This window comes from Pongo abelii, chromosome 22, assembly GCF_028885655.2.
Source record: "Pongo abelii isolate AG06213 chromosome 22, NHGRI_mPonAbe1-v2.0_pri, whole genome shotgun sequence".
Classification (NCBI taxonomy): domain Eukaryota; kingdom Metazoa; phylum Chordata; class Mammalia; order Primates; family Hominidae; genus Pongo; species Pongo abelii.
In genome coordinates this window covers 31,275,036-31,300,363 of record NC_072007.2, presented here as the reverse complement: position 1 = coordinate 31,300,363, position 25,328 = coordinate 31,275,036, and the positions used below count along the sequence as shown (strand labels likewise).

General features: G+C 34.1%; 1 protein-coding gene and 1 long non-coding RNA gene across 5 annotated transcripts in view; one reads left to right on the top strand and one right to left on the bottom strand.

The window, feature by feature from the left end:
* The window catches only part of NCAM2 (neural cell adhesion molecule 2), a 557,648-nt gene that overhangs the window by 107,961 nt on the left and 424,359 nt on the right, over positions 1–25,328 (bottom strand). For all 4 annotated transcript variants that reach the window (XM_054542855.2, XM_002830573.6, XM_024239542.3 and 1 more), the window contains exons 10-12: positions 23,507–23,694; positions 15,921–16,017; positions 3,572–3,745 (exon numbers count right to left, since the gene is read on the bottom strand). In XM_054542855.2, the coding sequence (XP_054398830.1) occupies positions 3,572–3,745; positions 15,921–16,017; positions 23,507–23,694 (459 nt within the window). The remainder of the gene's footprint in view (positions 1–3,571; positions 3,746–15,920; positions 16,018–23,506; positions 23,695–25,328) is intronic.
* The window catches only part of LOC129052424 (uncharacterized), an 83,295-nt gene continuing 69,892 nt past the window's right edge, over positions 11,926–25,328 (top strand). Inside the window, exon 1 of the long non-coding RNA XR_008517451.2 lies at positions 11,926–12,075. This is a non-coding gene — a long non-coding RNA (uncharacterized LOC129052424). The remainder of the gene's footprint in view (positions 12,076–25,328) is intronic.

Here is a 25,328-nt window from a genome sequence, read left to right as displayed (position 1 = left end):
GACTCACTGAAATCACAGAAACAAAATGAAAGTATGTTTGGTTAAAGTAGAAGGTTTAAGTCAAAACTATGTTATATGTTTCAATAATCAAATCATTGCTGTCAATTTACAGTAAATATAATTATGACTATTAACATCACATTTCATATTTCTATCAGCAAAAATCATGTTATTCTGATGAATATCTTTACTATGTCTTTACAAAATAATACATCTCTTGGCTAAAGAAAGAATAAGTGCCAGACACACATACCTTACAATGTTAGGAGTGGCCTCAATGGAATTACTCAGCTTCTTTCCCTGGGTACTCATTGTATTTATATTGATCTTATAGTTACATATTTACATTCATGCCTGCTGTACAAATATGGATCCTACACTAAGAAATCCTTAAAAACTTGGTTTTCCCCAAAACACGATTTTATATATAAAATGAGATCACATCATCATTTGAGATATAAAGTGTAAATGCAGCAATAAATAAATCCCATTACATAGGTACTCTTAATCTCAAGTAGAAAGAATAGCACCCGCACAGCCATAAGAAACTGTATGGAAACTGAGCAGGCATGTTTCTGTAGCGCTGGAATTTTCAACTGAGATAATTCACAGAGAGAAGAAAAAAAACATCAAATACCTAACATTTGAGAAGAGGTCAGGCACCTCCTGCAGAGTTAAAGAAGAAGATGCTAAACTGGGTTTGCAACCCCAGCCTTGACAGTCAACTCCCATGCCTCCTGACCTTCCCACTCCTCGCAATGTAAGCAGAAAACTAGGGGGAGGAAAAAAATCCACTGATGAAACTAGCAAGTCTTCCACCCAGAAGAAAGTGCAGTGATGCTTCCCTCCCAGTAAGTGAAGGTAAGTCCAAAAGGTGAACAGAACCCATGAATTTTTTGGCACAAGTGATGAGAGAGATTTGATATTTGCATCTCAATTTGGACTTCTGCTTTTACAGAGGATTCATCTACTATGTCTTTTTAAAATGAGGAAAAAAAACTGGAGAAAGAGATCAGCTGCAAAGAAATGCAGTTTCTTACATCTTAGCTAAGTGAGAATGTGGAACATTTCTCTTGGTCAAGTGGATATTGCATAACGTTAGTGGGTGACATTCACACTTAAAAGAAATCCTGCTGAAGTAAAGGGTGAGGAAGTGTATAAAGAGCTCAAGCTAAGCAGCACCCCATGAAGAATATTCTATCTCCAAAAAGCCTTCTAGTGTGCTTGCACTCCAGTCACACATCCCCAAGGGGCAGGTACTTAGATGCCTGTCCCACAGAGGGCAGGTGACAGCGACAGCCCATTGAGGTCAACAGCACCAGAAACATAAGAGGTATTTGATCTCTTTCACCTTCCCAAGACAAAATGTAGTTCATGTCACCATTAAGCTCCCCAGGTTGAGGTTTATCTTTCATGGAGGTCAGAGACAATGTGAATGCAAAATTAAACATTATTATAAGTTTTAAACCGTGCATGGCTGAACTGTTTATTCTGGAAGGCAGCTATGCTCACCACTATACCAACAATACTGAACTGTTTTTTTTCTAATACTGGAAGATGATAATATACCTACAGTGTCTGCCAAATACATTACTAAATAACTGAAACGGAGAATCAAAAAGAAGAGCTTAAAGTAGTAGTCAAATTTAAAATTCATGTTTATACTACACTGAGTTGAGCTCATACAATGGTTTGATTACATAACTGTAACTTGATTTTAAGGTACTCATTAACATATCTATGGAAGGTGAATCAACAATGGAAACAGAAAAAAAGTACTAATTCAGTCATTTTCCTCAAACTAAAGTGAGAAATCCCTAGCCACAAGACTTTTGAGTATTTATTCTCATTCGCAAGCTTTAAACTGTCCCAGTCTGAGGCCATTAAACATTCTATGCACGCAACTTCCCTAGTTCATATTCTAGACTCACCAAACAAGTTTCTGACTCTCATTTTGCATCTTCATAATATACCAACAGGTAAAGTATGTACTTATATAGACTCTGAATGTTCTGATTTCTGTGACAGTTATTTCTCATTTCAAAGTAACAAATGTGCTTTGTTATTATATTTCAGTTTTATAAACATAGTAATCTGCCTCTGACAGATGGACATGTGAGATAAAATGTCAGGATTTTTACCTTGATCAACTTGGCCAGATCAAGGGCACTATAAATTCTCCATCGTGCTGCACCTTTGCAAGAAGTCTGGAGGGAACCTATTAACCTTTTCCTGGGTTTGGCAGGGCCAGGGTGCGGCAGCACTTTTGTGCCGTGTTCAATTTCTATAATATTCAGACTTAATATTAATTTTCTGCATGCTTGTGCTTGAGCACAAACACTGAGTTTTATGCAGTTTAAGAAATAATGCGTTTTTTCTTTCTGTTTTTCACCTACCACCCTCCTTTTTCTCTCTTTTAATAAAATAAAACAAAACAAAATTTAAAGTAGCACAATATTCCTGCATCCAGGTTAATAAGTTTTTTTAAAAAAACTATAGTCCTTCGTCTCACTCATTGTTTTGGGGGCACTGTCTTTATAAATCTCTCCTAAACCACACAATGTGCACAGATAATATAATCCAAGTATTACATAATTGAAATAAATAATATGAGCTCATCAGTTTGAGGCCATTATTTGAAGTATATGGTACATGATAGATGACTGTTAATGTTTCTGATACTTCTATCAAAAACCCATAGTTACTCTCAGTGCAAACTGATAAAGTAGGGTCAACACAGATGAGACCAGGATGATTTCATTTGCTTTCTTTCTATGTTCACTAGAATTGGTTCCCTCTTTCCTTCTCAGGAAGGCTCTTGCTTTTTACTGAACCCCTACACCATATGTGTTAGGGTAGGATCCTCATAGAACAGACCTATGGAGCATTAATTTCCTCACTATTTTATGCTTCGCTTTTGGAACACTCAATATGGTTCGTGTCTTAAACAACAGAGGCCAACACTGGTAATTTATTATTATTTACTGCTTTAGTTTTGTCTCCTCCTAATGAGAAAACAAACTACATTTTCATAAGATGATGAAATTTTACGTAAGTGAAAAGAAGCTCTGTAAATTATTTTGATTTTTAATAGAAATATAAAAGTAAAAAATATAAACATACAAAAAGTAAACAAATATATAAAATTCTACAGATTTTTATAGATGGCTTCATAAGTATAGAAGGTAACTACATTTTGCAGTATCATTTTCACACCTATTCTTGAGAGAAATATTAATAAATGAAACATGAGCATACATTTCATAAAATCCAGCCAACATATCTAGTATGTGAGCAATTGCCTTTCCACCAACGAATTTTTTTAAAGTGACTTCTTCCTCCAGAATTGAAGTCTGCTGATTCTACTAAGCTCTTTCATTTTTACTGAAGATGGAAACTATTCACTCTGTATTCGAGTTATTATCAAGAAGAATGGGGCACAGGAAATATCTTCCCAACACCACTTTATTAAAAGAAAAGAAAATGTTGGAGGAAACCGAAAAAGCTAATCATACGGGTATACTGAAGATCAGCTTGAATTAATCAACACATTTTGAAATTGTTGACTCACTTTGAACTCCATGGGAGCGTACAATTTTCCAGATTTCTGACGCTACTTCTTTGACATCCACTTGATAGTGATGAATAGGCACACCTCCATGGGAGTCCGGTTTGTTGAAGGAAACCTTGGCTGTAGTCTGTGATAGCTCTATGATCTTCACTCCATAGGGACTGGATGGCACGTCTATGGACAAAGAAATATAAAGAAAACATAACCAAGGGAATGGGAATGGCCGTTATTAAGGCTTATGGTGTTATGAGAGCTAGGAGTGAAGGAAAATTGCTACCTGTATCACTTAATATGTTTGAGTTACAGAACCTCTTTAAACACCTGAATGTTCTTTTGAAATTACAAGAAAGTATACATGAGTCAACTTTTATTACCACAGAAAATAGACAGTAAAATTAAAATCACACTTCAATTATTGAGGGAATATGTTACTTCTGCATTTTCTATATGATATAAACATTTTATTGAGGTCCAGGAAAACAATCTTGTGTGTGTTTAAGAGAAAAAAATAAAAGAGAGATAAAGAGGGTAGTTAAAATGTTAGAATACATAAATCAATTATTCAACCACCACCATAAATAATGGTGCCTTGTGAAAATACAAAATGTATTTTCTTTGCATTCACCACAATTATATTATTAAATTGTAGGTAAGTGCTAAGTTTTGAGAAAAATGTCAGTATTATGAACTAAATAAGACTGTAAACTATTAGGTCTAATTTCATTTATATATTATCCAATTAAATTAAACCTTTAGTTGAGATATTAAAATCCTAGTCCCATATTTTCAAAATAGCTATAAAATTCTTCTTGTGTGTTTTATTTTAATCCATCCACTACTTAAATTATTTCAAGTTCAATAAGTTATCTTAGGTGGACATTTAATTCAGTGTCTAATATAAAAAATTATTTCGGAAGAACTATCTCAAAGGCAGAGCAGGCAGAATTAGAAAAAAAAAAAAATCCCAGTGAGGGATTTTTGAAAACTCTACTCCAGAAACTTCAAGATTTAGAGACACATTAACATTAATTTCTCTATGAATGTCTTCCTCTTTTGTTCCTATCACATCTGAAATAATCTTAAACTTTGGAAAAAAAACAAATATAATTTTTTTCAGAGAGGGAATATATACATTTACATATACACACACACACACACACATATATATATAGAGAGAGAGGGTATATATATATATCATATATATATATATATATATATGATATGGTTTGACTCTGTGTCCCCACACAAATGTCACCTTGAATTTTTTTTTTTTTTTTTTTTTTTTTGAGACGGAGTCTCAGTTTGTGGCCAGGCTGGAGTGCAGTGGCACAATCTCAGCTCACTGCAACCTCAGCCTCCCCCGGGTTCACACCATTCTCCTGCCTCAGCCTCCCAAGTACTGCCTCACATGCAGTACATGTGAATTTCAATTCTTGTAATCTCAGCACTTTGGAAGCCGAGGTGGGTGGATTACCTGAGGTCAGGAGTTTGAGACCAGCCTGGTCAACATGGTGAAAACCTGTTTCCACAAAAATAAAAAAAAATTAGCCGGGCGTGGTGGAGTGTGCCTGTGATTCCAGCTGCTTGGGAGGCTGAAGCAGGAGAATTGCTTGAATCCAGGAGGTGGAAGTTGCAGTGAGCTGAGATCACGCCCCTGCAAATCCAGCCTGGGCAACAGAGAGAGACTCTAACTCAAAAATAAATAAATACAAATAAAAATAAAAACAAAAATCTCATATGGCAGTCAAAAGTCAAATGTACTTTATTTGCTGGAGTTAAAAAAGGTCACTGTAGGTCACATAAAATATGCCTTATAAATAGCACTGAGCAAGAGCCAGGGGGACAGCTTTATGGCCTTTCATATGTGAATACTGTAAAGAAATGCCACAGTGTATATTTCAACTCTAATTGGAAACTGTAAATTATTTAGAGAGCCTATGAAGTACATTATGATGCATCCAAAAGTCTTAGAACTATTAAAATCATATCTGGAAATACAAATTTTAAGATATCTAAATAATGTTTTTAGGCCTTCAAATATTCTAATAATTTTCATGCTTCCTTAATCTCCAGGTTAATCTGCATGTCTTTTCAGCTGTAGGTTTGATCCAAAATTTACTTATAAGTTTGATCCAAAGTATAGGAGAAAGGCAAACAAATGCACACGGATCCCCTTAAAAAATGCCAGTTCTTCAATCTGTGCTGAGTGGCTGACTCCCTAACGTACATTAGGTCTAAGTTGGATGTCATAGGCATTACACTCCAGTTTGGGGATATGTGTCAAAAGTGAAGGTAGTATATTCTGGGGGATGAGAGGGGGAGACATTATCCTCTTGGGCTTCCATCTTTGAATACGTGCTATAAACATGATTGTTTTTACTCTGACTGCAGAGGTTGCACCATTCACCAACTGTGCACCCTGACATGGTGCACCTGTAGAGAAAGAAGAGCCTTTTTTTTTTTCTTTCAGCACAAAGCCATCAACATCAAAACATGGGCCAGGGCCTAGTCTCTTCTAGCTATACAGTCCATTTTCAGATCTGCTGACACCGTAGCCTTTTTTTCATATTATTTTCCACTGGCCTCTTATTTCTATTATTTCTTTTAAAGCAAAAGCATGCTTATGACTTTCATTCTCTTTCTAAATATTTTTTACATTTTGGTTATATAAGTCCAACTGTCAACTGACTACTAAATTGTAAGTTTCTTGAGGAAAGAAAGAAAACACTTTACAAACACACATTCACACACATCTATTTATACATGCATACAGATAGATACATGTAACATAGAACAAAGTGACTGGAATATACTAAGTTCTCAGGAAATACTTGATGAATTAAATATTTCAGTAATGAAAAATAATATACAAAGATACAGAACATATCTAAGTGAATAGTGTCAGATGTGCCTAGAATCAACATCTCTAATTCTTCTCTTCACTTTCTGGATTTTTCTGTAATTGCCTTCACCCTTGATTCCTATCTATCATATACATCACAATCAGTCAAAACACTATTTTAATAATTCCTGCATTATAATTCTTGTATCTGTTTCTTCCTTCCCATTTCCTCTGTTACCTCCCAAGCCCTGGCCCTATTTGACTTTTCCTGTGATACCATTAGTGGCTCTTGGCTTCCTTTTCTATTGGATGTCCAACAAAAACATCAATGCACGAGGCATGCAAATGCAAAATCAATCTTTGTAAAGGACCACTCTGATCACATCACTTCCCTGCAATGGTATTCAGGAGCTTCATTTTCATCACAACATTAGTCTCGATCTTTTCAGCCTCATGTTCAGGATCCTGGATTATCTAATGCACTGGGTGTATGCAAAGATACCGGCCTACTCTAAAAGACTTTCAGACACAGCCCGATATTTCAACTGAGCCTCATATCGGATGCTCAGTTTCACACACTGTTATCCCTTCATTGTTACCATATTTTTCTAAACTATTTCCTAGCATCTTATATCCCAAAAATTGATGAATACCATTCACCACTCAATGAATGAATAAATGAATAGAAAAGCAATTGTGCAAATACTTATTTGTTTAATTACCCTTTCTCTTCACCTCTAATAGTGCTGGTAAACTGTTGGATTAAAAGACTGGATATGTCATGAGGGTCTATGGATTCAAGGCCTGGCCTTGCCACTTTTGTCAACTACAGCACTTACTCTTTTCACATCACAGTAGTTTTCTCTCTCAAATGGAGATTAGAATAGTACCACTGCTAGTGTTGTTGGAAATATCAAGTAATGTTGAGCACTTAGACCCTAGAATACGTTAAAACTCTTAGCAAATGTCAGTCATTGTAATTTTTCTATCCCTCCCTGATAATCAGCCTCCTTCTATTACATACTTTTGTATCCATTGACATGTATCAATGTTTTAGTCAAATGGCAGGTAATGGATACATACTGATGTTCAGCTCAGAATTTTTTGAGGTGTGTAATGGCAAGGAGTCGGTGCCATGACCTAGGAGTCAGATGGATACAATCTCTGGAGTCACTGAATGAACTTGTGTTTATTAAACTCCCAGAAGCTATTCATCTTGCATAACTGAAACTTTTTAATTTTTGTCCAACATCTTCCCATTTCTCCCACTCCCCAGCCCCTGGCAACTACCATTTTTCTCTGTTTCTATGAGTTTCACTGTTTTAGAATTCCACATATAAGTGAGATCACGCTGTACATCTTTATATCCTGGCTATCTTGGCTATTGTGAGTAACGCTTCAATGCAACCAACGTCTTGGAGAGCTATCACCTCTTGATTAACTGATAATGGAATTCTATCTTCTCATTTTCCAAGACTAAACCCTCCATCTCTGAATGACATGTCTTTTCCTTTTGTCTTCTCCAAAATTTTTCTTTATCAGATAACTCTTCTCTTCCTGTTTCCTCTTTGGAATCTTATTATTTCTTCTCAGTCTTATTACTGTGAATTATAAAGATCTCTTTTTTTTTTTTCAATCCCACTCTCTTCTCAGGAAACACACTCTTCTTTTGTTCCTTGTTACTCTGTTTCAACAGATTATTTCTAATTTCTGCCCCAACATCTTTATTTCTGAGAATTTGGTCTCCTAGCATGTATAGTTCATAGACATTAACTGTGCTCTTTTTACACATATGAGGCTGTGGTGTTGCTAAACTTAGATCCAGGAATCTGAAGAGTTTGATTTTTGTAAACTCTCTTTTAAAAGGAAGTGCTAGCCTGAATATTATTTCAGAATGGTGTTTTAAACCCTATCCTAGATATTTTTCTATTAACATTCAGAGTCAAATTCTATGATTTAAGATACTCCTGTTTATCACAAGAAATTGCAGGCTAAAATCTTCATTTCCTAGACTCACTTGCTGCTATGGTTCTAAGTTTCATGTAGTGAACCTAGAATGAAAGGTACGTGTATATAGTTTAGAATGCTGGAGGGGTGTGAATGTCAGTCCCACTTTTCTCAGGGGGTGCACATGGACAAGAGGCTCTGCAGATATGAATGAGGGTAGCATTCGAACTCCCCACTCCACAGCCTATTCATCCAGTTTCTGGAGTGGTGTGGCTGTGATTATTAGCTGAGGGGTAACTTGGCAGCAGGGCTTCCTGACCTCTAGTTAGTCACTGCAGACTTCACATGTGGACCACGCTTATGCTATTTTGTGACCTTGAAGGTATAATATTGGTGGCTGTCTTTGGTCTTTTCTCTGCCTTTCCAGTGATTTTATAACCAGCTTGTTCTTTGTAATAAATCAGTTTCTGCTTGATTTCCTCATCAATTTCTATCTGGTAAAAGTCTCAAATACTACAAGAATTGGAACATAAGTAACTGAATTTCCTAGATCCAGTAACACTGATACATGCAGTGTCACCATAATTGCTTGCAACTCAGGGACTTCTATGTTGAGATAGGTTCTATCTACTTCTGTTTTGAGTGGCTACCTTACTTCTATAGGGTTTTATACACATTTTTCTTGTTTTGATCATGCTGTGGTTTGAATGCTGGTTTCTCTCCAAATTTTATATGTTGAACATATTATTAAGAGGTGGGGTCTTTTGGGATGTGATAAAGTCATGAGACATCCACCCTCGAGAATAAAATTAGTACCCCCATAAAAGAGGCTGAATGAAGTATGTTTGCCCCTTTCACCATATAAGGACACACGGAAGGCACCATCTATAAAAAACAATTTGGTTATTGGACCTACACCAAAAACCAAATCTGACGGTGCCTTGATCTTGAATTTCCCAGCCCCTAGAACTGTGAGCAATATATTTATGTTGCTAATACATTACAGAGTCTAATATATTTTGCTATAGCATCCAGAACAGAGCAAGAAATATTGTGAGCTTAATCTAATATTATATAGCCAACCTGCAATACATCTGAAATGCTGTAAATTCCTTCTCATTTCACTACTCACCTACTTTTTACCAATTGCCAAATCCAAATTATTATTTAGATTTTTTCACAGTATTTGACCAATTATATTTACATTTATCCTTCAAAATAGATACACTATCTCCCTGAAAAATTTCTTTCTTTTTTTTTTGGTTCTTATAAGTCCATGAATTAAACTGAAGTAGTCCAGAGATCTGAGTTTGGTTTTCCCATTTTTACCTCTAATATTCTCCATAGAAGTGTTCATTCACTACCAAGATATCAATGGAAATTATTTCCTCCAAATATGAGTATGTCTTGACCCTTCTCACAACTCACGGACACCCAGATTCACTTATCTTTAGTACTGGGCATTTCAACAATGGCTCATAAGCAAATCAAATATAACACAATGAACCCTTCAAACATTCAATTTAGAACTATTATGAGCCAGAAAAAAATTTTGAAGAGTGAACATTAGAGTGTTTGAGTTTAAATTTATATATTTTAGATGTTTGGAGAAATTTGGAAATTGGCAATTGCGTCACATTTTTTTAAATTATACTTTTAGGGTACATGTGCACAACGTGCAGGTTAGTTACATATGTATATTTTATGCTATGTTGAAATCTGTCTCTAGAACACCACCAAGATAATTTTCTAAGATACATGAATCATGTTGCTTTATGACTAAAAATCTCCAAATTTCCCTCGTTGTATACCAGACAGAATGTAAACATGACGAAATTTTTTTTTTTTTTTTTTTTGAGGAGGAAGAGTCTCGCTTTTGTCGCCCAGGCTAGAGTGCAATAGTGTGATCTCGGCTCACTGCAACCTCTGCCTCCCGCGTTTAAGCAATTCTCCTGCCTCAGCCTCCTGAGTAGCTGGGATTACAGGCACCCATCACCACACCTGGCTAATATTTTTTTGTATTTTTAGTACAGATGGGGTTTCACCATGTTGGCCAGGCTGGTCTCAAACTCCTGACCTTAGATGATCCGCCCGCCTCAGCTTCCCAAAGTGCTGGTATTACAGGTGTAAACCACCTTGCCCTGCAAACATGATGCATGTTTTTAAGATCTATAACTTAACTTCTCTCAACTTCTCTACGCACATTACCAACACTGGTCTTCTCATACAATATACCCTTCCAGTCTTCCATTAAATGCCTTACTCATTAACAGTCCCATCCTTTCAGAACATAGTGCCTACGTACAAGTGTAACCTTGATGTTTCTTTGAGTCTTTCCCTTTCTTCTTCCCTGGACCTGTTTCTATTCCCTCTTTCAGACTCAATTAAAAAGTTGACACCTTTTGAAAGCCTTTTCCAAGAACTCCAATCAGAATTCATTTTTGTTCTCCCAAACCTTTGATTCACACTTCTACAGCAACCTTATATCTTTTGAACCCTAACTTATGTGTAAAGACCAGATGCCATATATTATTTATCTTCAGATTTCCAAGATCTAGAACAATGTGTGGTATCTACTAGAAATTCATTATATTTTTTGAGTGAATGAATTAAAAAGTGATTAGGAATTGATGCAAACATGGATTCTCTGAAAATAATGTCAGGTTATCCTGATTTCCTTTCCTTCACAGCAATATGAGAATGAGAAAATCAAGAATATGTTATGAATAGTTTCTGAATATCACTGTTTGCTTAATGAGTTCTTTAAAAAATCAAGATGCAGACTTGTCCAGGCTAGATCATAAAGCTGATTATGTTAAAGAATCCTGGCGTTGTGTTTAATTTTAACATGCTTTCAAGTGTTATGGAGCAAAGGTCTGGCTAAGATAAAATCTAGGTACACAGACCAGTAGATCGGCCTTAATTCCGTATCTTAGAATTCTATTCAATTGATCCAGTTTCACCTGTAAGCCAATCTCTGTTCTCAAGGATGACTTATGCGGGCTAATCCTGACTCTGGTGAAAATACAGATGAGTGCTTCATGATATTGTACTTGTGACTTGTGAAAAAAAGAGCTAAAATATTGAATTTGACAGGGTTTCAGTAGGTTAAAAAATGAGTCAAAACTGACAAGATGAGATTTAATAGGGGTAAGTATAGAGTCCTGAACTGAGGTTAAAAAAAAATCAATTGTGAAGCACAGTATCAGAGACCTCCCTTAATAGCAGTTTGTGTAAAAAATTGCTAGGACAAGCTCCTAAATGGAAAAAAATAACAAAAGTCAAATGAATTTAACATTATTTAATAGAAGTATAATGTTCAGAATAAGTAAGGTCATTATCTCATTTTACTAAGCCTTGGTCCTTAATGTCTAGATTTATGTATAATAACTAAAGAGGTATCAAGGTACTGACTTCTATCTAAAAGAAAAGTGACCAATATGAACTATAATTAGGCCATAATAATACCTACCTAATATTTGTTGAGTACTTGTCATGTGCTGGGTGTCTGAATGCATTATGTCACTTAGTTGTCACAATACTGTTACCAGGTAAATCTTGGAATGACTGCACAGAAACTCTTAGAGAGCTGAGGCTCTCATTCCCCAGGGGCTGGACATATTACCTGATGACAGCTAACAGCCAAGTCCCTCCCACAAAATTGCCCAGGAGAAGGTGACTTTATCAGAAACCTGCATCAATTAATGAAACAAAGGTGGGATTATTTTATTTAGGATTAAGGTTTAATATGAAAAAGTTCAACAGTTAAAAAATATAACAATGATGAAACAAATTAAGAAATGTAAAAATATATAAATGAAATTACTTGATAATTTTAAAATGTAGGGTAATGATTTTTCAAGAAAAGAAATAATAGATATGCATATAAATATACAGAATGCTTTGTAAGATATTCATCTTTTGGAAGTAGAACATTGTAAGGAAGAAATAACACTATATAGTCAAACTTTTATTTAGCCTTACATGCTGTACAACTTTAATTTGATTCAAGATATGTGCTTCAATCCAAATAGAGAATGCTTCCTACTAGAAAGCAGGATCAACACCTAGGAGGTACATTTTAAAAACCAACTTTATGATGAAGTCTTAAAATATATACATATTTGTCTCTCATATTTCTAGTTAATATTTTGATTAAAAGTTAAGAAAACAAAATTATCAAGCACATATGTGAAATATTTCATATTTCTATAACAACATAGAAAGATTACTTTTTCCCCCCAATGTTCTAAAGACAGAGGAGATAGGTAAAAGAAGACTACATCAACTCTTGTTCATTAATAGGAAGTCAGGGTTTAATGGAAAGTCCTTGCTTAGGGTTAACTGACTTAAACCAAACACATATACATTTTATTTCCATTTCAAAAATATTTCATTTTTATATTATTTTTATAGGTGTAGGGGGTTTTGTTACAATCACATATTATGTACTAGCAAAGTTTGGGCTTTTAGTGTATCCATCACTAGAATATTGAACATTGCATCCAACAAGTAATGTTTCAATCTTCCCCTCTCTCCCAGCCTCCCACCTTTGGGAGTCTCCAGTGTTTATTTTTCCATGTGTGTACACACTGTTAAGCTCCCACTTACAAGTGAGAACATGCAGTATTTGAATTTCTGTTTCTGAGTTATTTCACTTAGGTGAATGGCCTCCAACAAGCCTCTTTGGGTTGCTGTTTCTGTCTTGGCAAGTGGGCACTCTTTTTACCCTGCCTGGATCCCAACACTCAACACTGGACCCCCGCAACACTCCTTCCACTCCATTCACTCTGCTCAAGCTTTCACACTCCATGCCAGGCTTCTGTGCTTCACCCTACTCCCACACAGATGCCTACCTCGTTCCGATGTAGGGCTGAATGATTAAAAAGGGAACGTGCAGGGAAAGAAGAAGGAAAGAAGGACAAATGGGAGGAAAGAAGGAAAAAATGATTTCTGAATGCTGAAAAAGTAATTGTTTCCTATCTCACCACTGAATGTGCACAAAAATTTCACACTACATGTTGGCTCTTAATTAATTCCCTTTGGAAGTAAGTTATTCTCTTACACTGTAAAACACCATATGCCAAATGATCTTGACCTTTTACAAGGCAAACGGGACAATGAAATCTTGAACTGTGGTATCTTCATATATTAGGAAATATTTAATTTTTTATATAATAAATGTCTTACATCTTATTTAAAACCACAGTACAGTTTCAGTGTTAGGATTCTGCAGGACAGATTAAGTTTTCTACCAAATATTAGTATTAAATAAGAGTCCCATAAAATAAAGCATATTTATAAATGTTGATATTTAAATGCATGTTTCCCATCTAAGGCTGACTGTCTGAATCATTTACATCTTCATTACAATTTCAACTGAATCCACCTTTTTCTAAAACAAATTCTTAGCCTGGAATTGTATAAAATTTGGAATATTAGGAAAATTGCAGAAAAATATTCAAAAAATTTTCCAACATTTTCTAACTCAGCTTTGATGAAAAACTTTAATTTTTATTGTGGTTGGACAGAAGAAAACTCAGTAATTTAATATAGTCACTAGAAGGATAGGAATCAAATATATTTTTCAATGAACAATATTGCAGTAAGTATTGTGAGATACGAAGGTACGTGCACATTAAATACTACCTGTGAATTTCATGGAATTATTTAAACCTAATCAACATAATGTTTTAAATACCAAATATTAATACACCCTCCTAAAAATTCTGGTCATTTATTAAGTTGTACCTAATCGGAAAACACACCATTTGTGAAATGGCAATATACAATACTGGATCAATATTAATAACATTATATATACATATATTGATCCTATATCTAATTATTTATAAAATTACATACTAATTTAAAGAAAAGTTGCATAATTTCCAAAGGCTTGGAATTAATTTGAGTAGTGAATGTTTCTTATTAGTACAGTTGATTCTTCAATTTATTATCAATGCATTTTGGTAAGAATTAGCACACTTCATTTTCTTATAATTGAATTTGCTTGTATAACAGTTTCTTCACATTTCTAAACTCACTTATCTTGATTTTTTTTCTCCCTGCCTCTTCCATCAATTCCTTCCATGTAATCTCTTTTCTCCCTTCTCTATCAGTGCAGTAAAACCTGAATTGGAGAATAGCAGGTTCTCTAAGTTACATAATAATTTGACATTATTAGCTTAAAAATTTCCCTTCTTGGCCTTTACAATCAATGACATTAATATTTAGAATATATCTATATAGCAGTAAAAATGAACATTTTTCTGAACTTAATATAAAATTAAAGTTATAGATAAAATCTCTACCTGAAAAGGTTACAAAATTTCTTTACAGAAGCTTTTAAGTCTGTTAAAATACAATATTACAAGAATTTTCTGATATTATTTTACCTAGTCTTAGAAGACTGTAAGTCACATTTTTTCCATTTGAGCTATATAAACTATTTTTTAAAATGTATTTTAGGATTCCTCATCAGTCTTGTAAAACATAATGGCAAATTTTATAAATAAGTAAACAATATCTGGCTTTCTGGTTGGTATGAATTTTTTATTCTATATGTTGTTATTTCTATATCTTTAAGCTTTAGAGGTAAAACTAGAATATTAACATATATATACAAAATAAAATATTTTCAACAAATTTATGTAACCTTCAATTTTCTATTTTCCTTCAGAAGTAAGATAGCTCTTTGTATTTTCAAGTCTAAAAGTTTAAAATATATTAATTATAGTTCATTTTTTCTCAGAGTGTTTTGATTTTTAATTTTTTCATCAGGATTCTGTCTTTACTTGAAATATAATTTAATTTTTAAAACATATGTTCCCTATTTCTTTCACAAATATCTCACTTTTAAAGTTAGAGGGATTAGAATCAGATTTTAAAATCAATCCTGATGAGTAAATACATTCTACGTGCTCACTGTAGAGCAGTTACAATGGTTTCAAGTTCTTAAAAGTGATTCATTCTTTATAAAAAGCAATCTGTACTGTTACTTATAAAAATGTAAAAGATATTCTTTGCTAACATTTAAAATTACGTGAAACCCACTTTTTGGAAGTTCATATTTTTGTTATGGACACGCTAAAGTCTAAGGTTTTGGAAAATTTTTATGCATGCAAAATGGTTGTACATATTCACAGGGAACATGTGACAATTTAATATAAGCAGACAATATATAATGATCAAATCTGAGTAACTGGCATGTCCTTTCATACAATTGTCATTTCTTTGTGTTTGGAGCATTCTGAATATATTCTTCTATTTTGAAATATACAATAACTTATTGTTAACTATTATAGCCCTATCGTACTACTGAACAGCATATCTTATTCCTTGCAATCAACTGTAGTTTTGTGCTCCCTGAGTAACCCCACTTTATTCCCTCCTTCCCAATATACTACCAAGCCTCTGGTAACCACAGTCTACCTGATACCTCCAAGAGATCCATTGTTTTAAATCCCACATGTAAATGAGACTACTTTATCAACTTAAATTTTCATTTGCTTTCAGAAATATTGTGTGAGATCTCAAAAATTATTGTGCTATACTTACCAGCCAAAGCAAGAATATATTCTTGAAATCTTGTTCCTATACGATTAGTGGCTGTGCAATTATAGCGTCCAAAGTCATTGTCAGATGTAGGTGCAATCTGAAAGAATTATAATAACAAATGTTACAGTTCTAAAACATCATAGAAGTTTTATAATAAACCCCAGTATGACTATCACTTTCACACATTTCATTTTTTACCCAACAACTCCTTACCATATATTTTTAATTTTCTTTATTAAGTAAGCATTACTAAATAATATAAATCCTTTTATGATGTATCCATAAGCCTATAATATTCATAGGACTAGGCAAATCAGAATTTATCTATTAATTCATTAAGTAAACAAATGGCACCACTTTGATGTATCTATTAAATAGCATAACCATTATATCTACATATATGTAAAGCTCAGAAAGTAGTACACAGTTTGAAATATATGTGTATATATCTATGTATACATGTATATATATATATATTCATAGTTTACAATCAATGTAGGTGTAAACTTGAAAACAGGAAGCTTGTAATAAAAGCATTGTTAACTGTTTTCTATGTTTTGGCCTCAGATCAGTTTGCTTTAGTGTTCACGAAAGTCTCCAAATATGTGATATTTCTCTCCCTGTTTTGAGTTTATTGAACATATAATACTAACGAAGGAGGAATGATCATTCTTAATGAAATCTTTCCAGGAACATATTGTGCAATAAAATGTTGCTCTTTGCAACAATACTCATAGACAGGCACTTTTTCTCGCTATCTAATAACAGTATCTTGCCTCCATTTCTGTTCAATTCCTACCATTCTTTTTCACTCTAGGTAGAAAATAGCTGACCTCTATCCTTATACATTTGAAATCCGTAATTAAGTTAACCTTCGGGGATTCTATTGGTGAACACTGAGACAAACCCTGTAATTCTAATGTACAGAAATTCTGAAGTATCAATTTAGATAAGAGATTTGATGATAGTAATAGATATAATTTTCAATCTCTGTAACTATTATTAAGAGAGAATATGCTTACAAGAGTTGCTGTTAATTTCAACTCTATCCCAAAAGAGGGAAAAATGATTTTGTGGTAATGGGAGGCTATTAACTAAGAGTGCAATTTTGAGGTCCATTGAAGATGATAATTCTGAAAGAGTACAAAAAAGCTGTGTCATTCATTTTCTAGTCAGCTGTCCATCTAGAAACAGATCATAGGAATAAGCTTAGAATTTGTAACAGCTCTTACATAATTACTGCTAAGTGATTAAAATATTCATTTTTCTTATGTGTAGCTTTTAATAAGCAAGGCTAATTTAACTCTAATTGTTCTAATGAGAAAGAGACAACAAAAATTCTTATTCTACATGCATATGAGAAAGTTATTTGCAAATTCAACAGAGAAGAGTGTGTTTACTGAATCAATACAATGCTAAGACAGGATAGCCACAACAAAGAAATGTGACTATTACATAGCTCCTTAAGATTAATAATTTAAATAGAGCCGTTTTCATTGGAACAATTTCTTAAAAGCTCAATTCATTTTTTTGTTGTGGTTCCTGGGAGTTTAGCTATCAATAGATACAAGTTCATCTTAAATAAGCAACCTTTTATCATGTTGTATGCTTAATAAATAAACACCCATCATGGCATAGATTAAAACACACACACACACACACACACACATCCACACACATTCTCCAGATATAATCTGGTCAAATCATGTACCCTGAAGCTTATTTGATGTATTCTAGGAAAGCAACATAAAACTAAAGTCCAATAGTGGTTTTACACTTAAATGCAGCACAATGAAATGTTATATAATTTTATGAAAATACAAGATAATATAACAAGGGTATATTATAGATCATGAAGTAAAAATATTTAAATGTTTTAAAATGTGCAAAGCATTGAAAATATTAATCAAGAAACAGCTACTGATAAACATCTACTAGAAACATCTACTGATAAAACTATTTCTTCGTATTTAAATACAGGCATACCTGTTTTATTGTGTCTTACTTTGTTGTGCTCAAAAGATAGTGTGTTTTTTGTTTGTTTGTTTGTTTTTTTACAAATTGAAGGTTTGTGGCAATCCTGCATTAAGCAATCTATCAGCACCATTTTTTCAACAACAGTTGCCCATGTCCTGTCTCTCTGACTTTTTGGTAATTCTCTCAATATTTTAAACTTTGCATTATTATTAAATTTGCTATGGTGATCTGTGATCAGTAATCTCTGATGGTACTATTGTAACTGTTTTGGAGAACCACAAACTGTGCCCCTAAGACAGTGAACTTAATTGATAAATGTATGTTTTGATTGCTCCACTGACTGGCCATACCCCCATCTCTCTCCCTCCTCTTCGGCTTCCTTATTCTGTGAGACACAATAATATTAAAATTAGGCCAAATCATAATCCTACAATGGCCTCTAGGTGTTCATGTTAAAGGAAGAGTCGCACATCTCCCACATTAAATCAAAAGCTAAACATGATTAAGCTTAGTGAGGAAGGCATGGCAAAACCAAGATAGGCTAAAACAGAAGCCTATTGCAACAAACAACCAAGTAGTAAATGTGAAGAGAGAGTTCCTGAAAAAAATCTAAAGTACTATGCTACTGGACTCACAAATGATAAGAAAGCTAAACAGCCTTACTCATGTTATGGATCAATATTTTATTGGTCTGGATAGAAGACAAAGCCAACCACAATACTCCCTTAAGCCAAAGCCCAAGCCAGAGCAAAGACCTAACACGCCTCAATTCAGTGAAGGCTGACAGAGGTGAGGAAGGTGCAGAAGAAGGGTTTGAAACTGGCAGGGTTAGTTCATGAGGCTTAAGGGAAGAAGCCATCTTTATAACATAAAAATACAAGGTGGAGCAGCAAGTGCTGACGTAGAAGCTGCAGCATGATATCCAGAAGATCAAGCTACGATAATTCATGGAATTGACTACATTAAAAAATAGAATTTAAAATAGATGAAACAGTTTTCTATGGCAAGAAGATGCCATCTAGACTTTTATAGCTAGAGAGGAGATGTAAAGGGCAGGCTTCAAACTTCAAAGGACCTGTTGAATCTCTTGTTAGGGGCCAATACAGCTAGTGACTTAAGTTCAAGTCATTGTTCATTTATCATTATAAAAATCCTAGGGTCTTTAAGAATTATGCTAAATCGACTCTGCCTGTGTTCTATCCATGGGAGAACTAAGCCTGGTTGACAGGACATCTGTTTACAGCATGGTTTATTGAATATTTTAAGCCCACTGTTGAGATATAGTGCTGAGGAAAAAAGAAAAAAAGATTCCCTTCAAACTAGTACCGCTCATTGACAATGTACCTAGTCACCCAAGAGCTCTGATGGACACATACAAAGATATTAATGTTGTTTTCATGCTGACTAACCCAACATCCATTCTGAAGCCTGTGGATCAAGGAGTAATTTCAACTTTCAAGTCCTAGTACTTAAGAAATACAATTTGTGGCGGGGCGTGGTGGCTCACGCCTGTAATCCCAGCACTTTGGGAGGCCGAGGTGAGCGGATCACAAGGACAGGAGATTGAGACCATCCTGGGTAACACGGTGAAACCCCGTCTCTACTAAAAATACAAAAAGTTAGCCGGGCGTGGTGGCGGGCGCCTGTAGTCCCAGCTACTCGGGAGGCTGAGGCAGGAGAATGGCGTGAACCCGGGAGGCAGAGCTTGCAGTGAGCCGAGATCGAGCCACTGCACTCCAGCCTGGGCAACAGAGCGAGACTCCTTCTCAAAAACAACATAACAAAAAACGGAAATACAATATTTAAGGCTACAGCTGCCATAAAACAGTGATTCCTCTGATGGATCTGGGAAAAGCCAACTGAAAATCTTCTGAAAAGGATTCACCATGCTGATGCCAGTAAGGATATTTGTGACTCACGGGAGAAAGTGAAACTATCAACATTAATAAGAGTTTGGAAGAAGTTGATTCCAGCCCTCATGGATGACTGAGGGGTTCAAGACTTCAGTGAAGCAAGTAACTGCAGATGTCGTAGAAATAGAGAGCTAGAATTAGAAATGGAGCCTGAAGAAGTGAATGAATTGCTGCAATCTGATGATAAAACTCTAGCAGATGGGAAAACTGCTCTTTATGGAAGAACAAATAAAGTGGTTTCTGGTGGTAGAATTTACTCCTGCTGAATATGCCTGAAAAATGTTGAAATGATAACCAAAGATTTAGAATATTACATAAACTTAGTTGATAAAACAGTGGCAGGGTTTGAGAGGATTTACTTCATTTTTAAAAGATGTTCTGCTATGGGTAAATCCTAACGAACAGTATTACATGCTGTTAGCCTTATAGCATCACCTGCTACACAGAGATCTTTCATGAAAGGGAGTGTTAATTAACAAAGTGCTTCACTGTTGCCTTATTTTAATAAACTGCCACAGCCACTCCAACTTTCAGCAATCAACATTCTGATCAGTAAGCAGCCATCAACCTCGTGAAAAAATGCTTCACCAGTGAAAAAAGTTACAACTTGCTTAAATCTCAAATTATTCCCAGAAAATTTTAGTAATGAAGTATTTTTCAGTTACGTTACGTAGACCTTTTTATACATCATGCTTTTGCACATTAATAGACTATAGTGCCAACATAACTTTTATAGGCACTGAGAAACCAAAAATTTGTGTGACTGGCTTTATAGTGATATTTACTTTATTGAGGTGCTCTTGGAACTAAACCTGCAATATCTCCAAGGTATATCTGTATCCAGCTAAAAATACTGATATTAATTCAGGTTATTAGGTTTGGACAGAGTATAGTGAAGTAACAAGTATAGTTTTGAATATCTAAATATAAGCTAAGTGTATAATATTAATAAAGAAGCTTGCTAGTCTTTTTCTTAAACCTAAAAATATTTATTTCTTCTATGTATTCCATGATAAGGAAGTCAGGGACCACAACAGTAAGCATCCCTATTTAGGATATGAAATGAAGATACAGACAATGCAAAGTACAATATTATTCTAACAAACCTATTAAAAACCGATTCCTTCTTTCAATGTTTGCCCACATATTGAAAAGTTGTGTAATTCCCTCAGAATGTGGTCAGTTAAAAAAAAAAAAAAAAGTTTTGACGACCTTGACCATTACAGATGCATTTATTGGCAGTAACTGAAAAAATTTATTGAATATTTGGTTATATTTTAAAATGCATAATTTTAAAAGTTTCAATATATATACTTAAAGAAAAAAACTTTAAAACTCAATTCAATACATTTATTACTGACAATCTGTTAAGTGTAAACTTTTTCTATATTTCATTTTATATTCTTGAGTTAGCACATATATGACTTTTACAATAATTATTAAACAAAAGTAACTGTCTCAAGCAACTGTATATACTAATAATTAAATATGAGAAATGCTCATTGTTGCTTTCTCTTTACGTTGTTATTTTGTTATGCTATGTTTTCAAGTTGTGTTAGTCACACATGTATATTTTTCATTCAGAATTTAAATTTAATTTGTGAGCGTATACACATAAACATGTCTGTTTAAAGTCAGTGGTTTAGCCAACAGATCACCTGGCTGTGTGTCAAGTAAGCAAAAATTGTGTGTTTTTTTCTTAATTTTATTTTGGAGTGCAGAGGGATGTCTTTAAGCAGAGGTTTAAATAGCATATACTATATATTATGTTGTATGTATAAAATGTTCCTTCACATTAAATATGGAGAATTATGAGTTGGCTGAGGGACAAAAAATGTCAAGATGAAGTAAAGCAGAAATTAAACATTAATCTGTCATTTACTCATGAACTTCAATCCACTTGCTATGGACTGAACTGCCCGCCTCCTCACTCTGCCCTTTCATATATTGAAACCCTAACTTCCCGTGGGAACGAATTTGGAGACAGGATCTTTACGAAGGTAATTAAGATTAAACGAGGTAATAAGAGTGGGACCTAATCCAACAGGACTGGTATCCTTATAAGAAGAGGAAGACACCAGAACTCTGTGTGTGCACAGAGGAAAGGGCATGTGAGGAGATAGCAAGAAGGCGGCCAAGTACAAGTTCAGGGAAGGGTCCTCTATAGAAAGCAACCCTGCAGGCACCGTGATATTGAACCTCTATCCTCCAGAACTCAAAACAAATTTCTGTGATGTCAACCATCCTGTCTATGGTATTTTATTAAAGTATTCAAGGAGACTACACACTACACAAAACAAGTTAAATCTAACCTGAGCTTTACACTAAGGTAAAACACATAAAATTTAGATTAAAACTGTCCAGATGTTTTTATGAAATTGACATTCCTGTCAAGTCACAAATAGCTAATTCTTCTAAAATATTTTCAAAGAAACTTATTTACATTGAAATTGATTTAGACAAAGTGGTTCAATTACCAACCAGTCAGCTATGCAAATATTTGCAGACGTGATGGCTAAATCCTCCTATCAAACAAATTTTTTTTAAGTCTAAATGGCATCAATGAGGATATTTTAAGTTAAGGCAGTATGGATATGAGATGGTATTCTAAAACGTGCATTTCATTTTAGCTTATGCAAACTGAATTAGTGAACAAAATGTAGCAACCTTTCAGCAAATAAGGCTGTGTGAAAAAGATTCCCAATTTTCCTAACCACATCATAATTTGGAAAAGGGTGATGGTCATTTTCATAGATTTTTTATATGTTTTGGAAATTGATACACACACACACTGCAATTATAAGTAAGAAACACTTTATTGAAACAGTATTTAAAGGCCAATTACTTGGCAATATAAAAATAATTATACAAAATCTTATTTTTAGTAATAAAACAAAAGATACTGAACAAGTAAATTTCATTTATTTTGGAATTTACACTAGAATTGTAAAAATCTAGCCAACAGATAGCATTTATACCTGCCAGACTGAAAAGAAAAAAAGCTATACCACATAGAATCAATGAAAGCATCAACATTGAAGACAAATTTTTAACCCTCAATAACTATTAAATTACCAATTTTTTCTTCCTAGATTTTTCCATATATATATATATATATATACATATATATATATATATATTTTTTTTTTTTTTTGAGACAGAGTCTCGCTCTGTCGCCAGGCTGGAGTGCAGTGGCACCATCTCAGTTCACTGCAACCTCCATCTCCCAGGTTCAAGTGATTCTCCTGCCTCAAACTCCTGAGTAGCTAGGACTACAGGCACACACCACCACATCCAGCTAAGTTTTGTATTTTTAGTAGAGACAGGGTTTCACCATGTTGGCCAGGATGGTCTTGATCTCCTGACCTTGTGATCTGCCCTCCTTGGCCTCCCAAAGTGCTGGGATTACAGGAGTGAGTCACCGCGCACGGCCATATAATTGTTTTTATTCCTAAAAGCGCATTCATAAAAATAATGGTCTTTGCTATATAGCCACATTTCTATATAAGTGAACAGACATTCATACACTCATCATTAATGAGCCATGGACCTTTAAGTAAATAACTGTAAAATATATACACTATGATTTCTCTCTCTCTTATTATATATATGTATATGAAGATATTTAAATATATTCTGAAATAGTAGATAGTTGCTAAAATAATACAATTTATTGATGTATACATGTGGACTTACCTCTAATATCATCTTTCTTCCTGTACTATATGTCTTTAAATTGGTCGTGTTTTTAGCAGGTAAGACTAATTTATCTCTTCTCCAGTGAACTGATGCTGGTGGATTCGATTTCACATCACAACTTATATTGATAGGATTTCCTTCCCAAGAGTAATAAATTGTTTGGTTTGATATAAACTTGGGGGCATCTGTAACACAATATAATAAAATAATTATAGGCATTTTCTTTAAGTTAAATAATCATTTAAGTAATATAAGCATTAGTAATTTTTACTTTATAAAAAGAAGCCACATAATTCTAATTTCGTGTATTTTTTTTTTTTCTTTTTGAGACGGAGTCTCACCCTGTAGCCCAGGCTGGAGAACAGTGGTGCGATCTCAGCTCACTGCAAGCTCCGCCTCCCAGGTTCATGCCATTTTCCCGCCTCAGCCTCCTGAGTAGTTGCGACTACAGGCTCCCGCCACCAGGCCTGGCTAATCTTTTGTATTTTTAGTAGAGACGGGGTTTCACCGTGTTAGCCAGGATGGTCTTGATCTCCTGACCTCGTGATCTGCCCTCCTCGGACTCCCAAAGTGCTGGAATTACAGGCGTGAGCCACCGCGCCCAGCCTAATTTCATGTATTTAACATAGTGCATCAGAACTCACGAAAATATATGTCATTTGAATACTTTTATCACATAATTTAATAGGATTAACATACAAGCACTCATAAATTACCAATTATTAAAATATAAGACAACCAGAGTTAAATCTGCTCTTCCTAATCTGATAAAAAATATACATTGACTATGTTCATGACTATCTACTTGTGTGGAAACTATTTCTGGAACAAACTATAAAGTGAGAGTTTAGGATAAAATCTAATAAAACAAATGGTTCTTTCCTCACTTTTTATTTTGTTTAAGTCATAGTCACTTTTTCTATAAATTATTTTGAAGACCCAGGTATGAAATCTAAGTTGGAATGGCAACAACAAAACTAAACATTTTTTCCTAAAGTATCCATATTTCCCATTTTTACTAAACCACAGAAGTCATAAATTAGTCAACAATAATTAATTTGAAAAGTAACCAGTTTCTATTCTTATGACTCCCTATCAGTTTTTTCAGGTCTCTATTCCAGATCTCTATCACAAAAGTTAAGAGAAAACAGACAATGTATAATTTTATTTAAAAATCTAAATGTGAAAACATACAAACGTTGTTTTCACTCTTCCTCCACCCCAGGACTATGATCTAAATCAAATGCCAAATATTGTAACCTCTTTGAGTCTCAATTTCCTCACTGTATAATTATTTGACAAGATTTTATAATTATTTTTACATGAAAGCATAATTCTCTAGTAAGCTGTAGCTAAAATTTTGCTTGTATTTATGCTGATTATTGTTACTAATATTAACTACTTAGAACTTAATATCACATCAAAAATTATCAATTTAAGTTATTTAACTTTTAAATATTTTATTACTGCAAATTACTTAAAAAAAGCAATATCCAGTTTTGTTATATCTACTAATTATATAAATATCAGATATGTAACATAAGAATTATCTGTAGTACAAATGCAGAAGTAATCATTTAAAAGTCCTTGTCCTATTTTACTTTAATGAATGTTTTAATGACAACCTCACTTACAAGTCCGAAATGCTTACTGAATCATTTCTATATGAAGGTAAGTTGTTTATATACTTTAGTATATTTAATATTTTTAATAACCTTGTAAGGAAGGAATAATCTCTGTTCTATGGAAAAGGGATCTGGGTTAAGAGATGCCAAGCTCATTCCCACAATAAGTTTTAGGGCTCAGATATGAACATAGG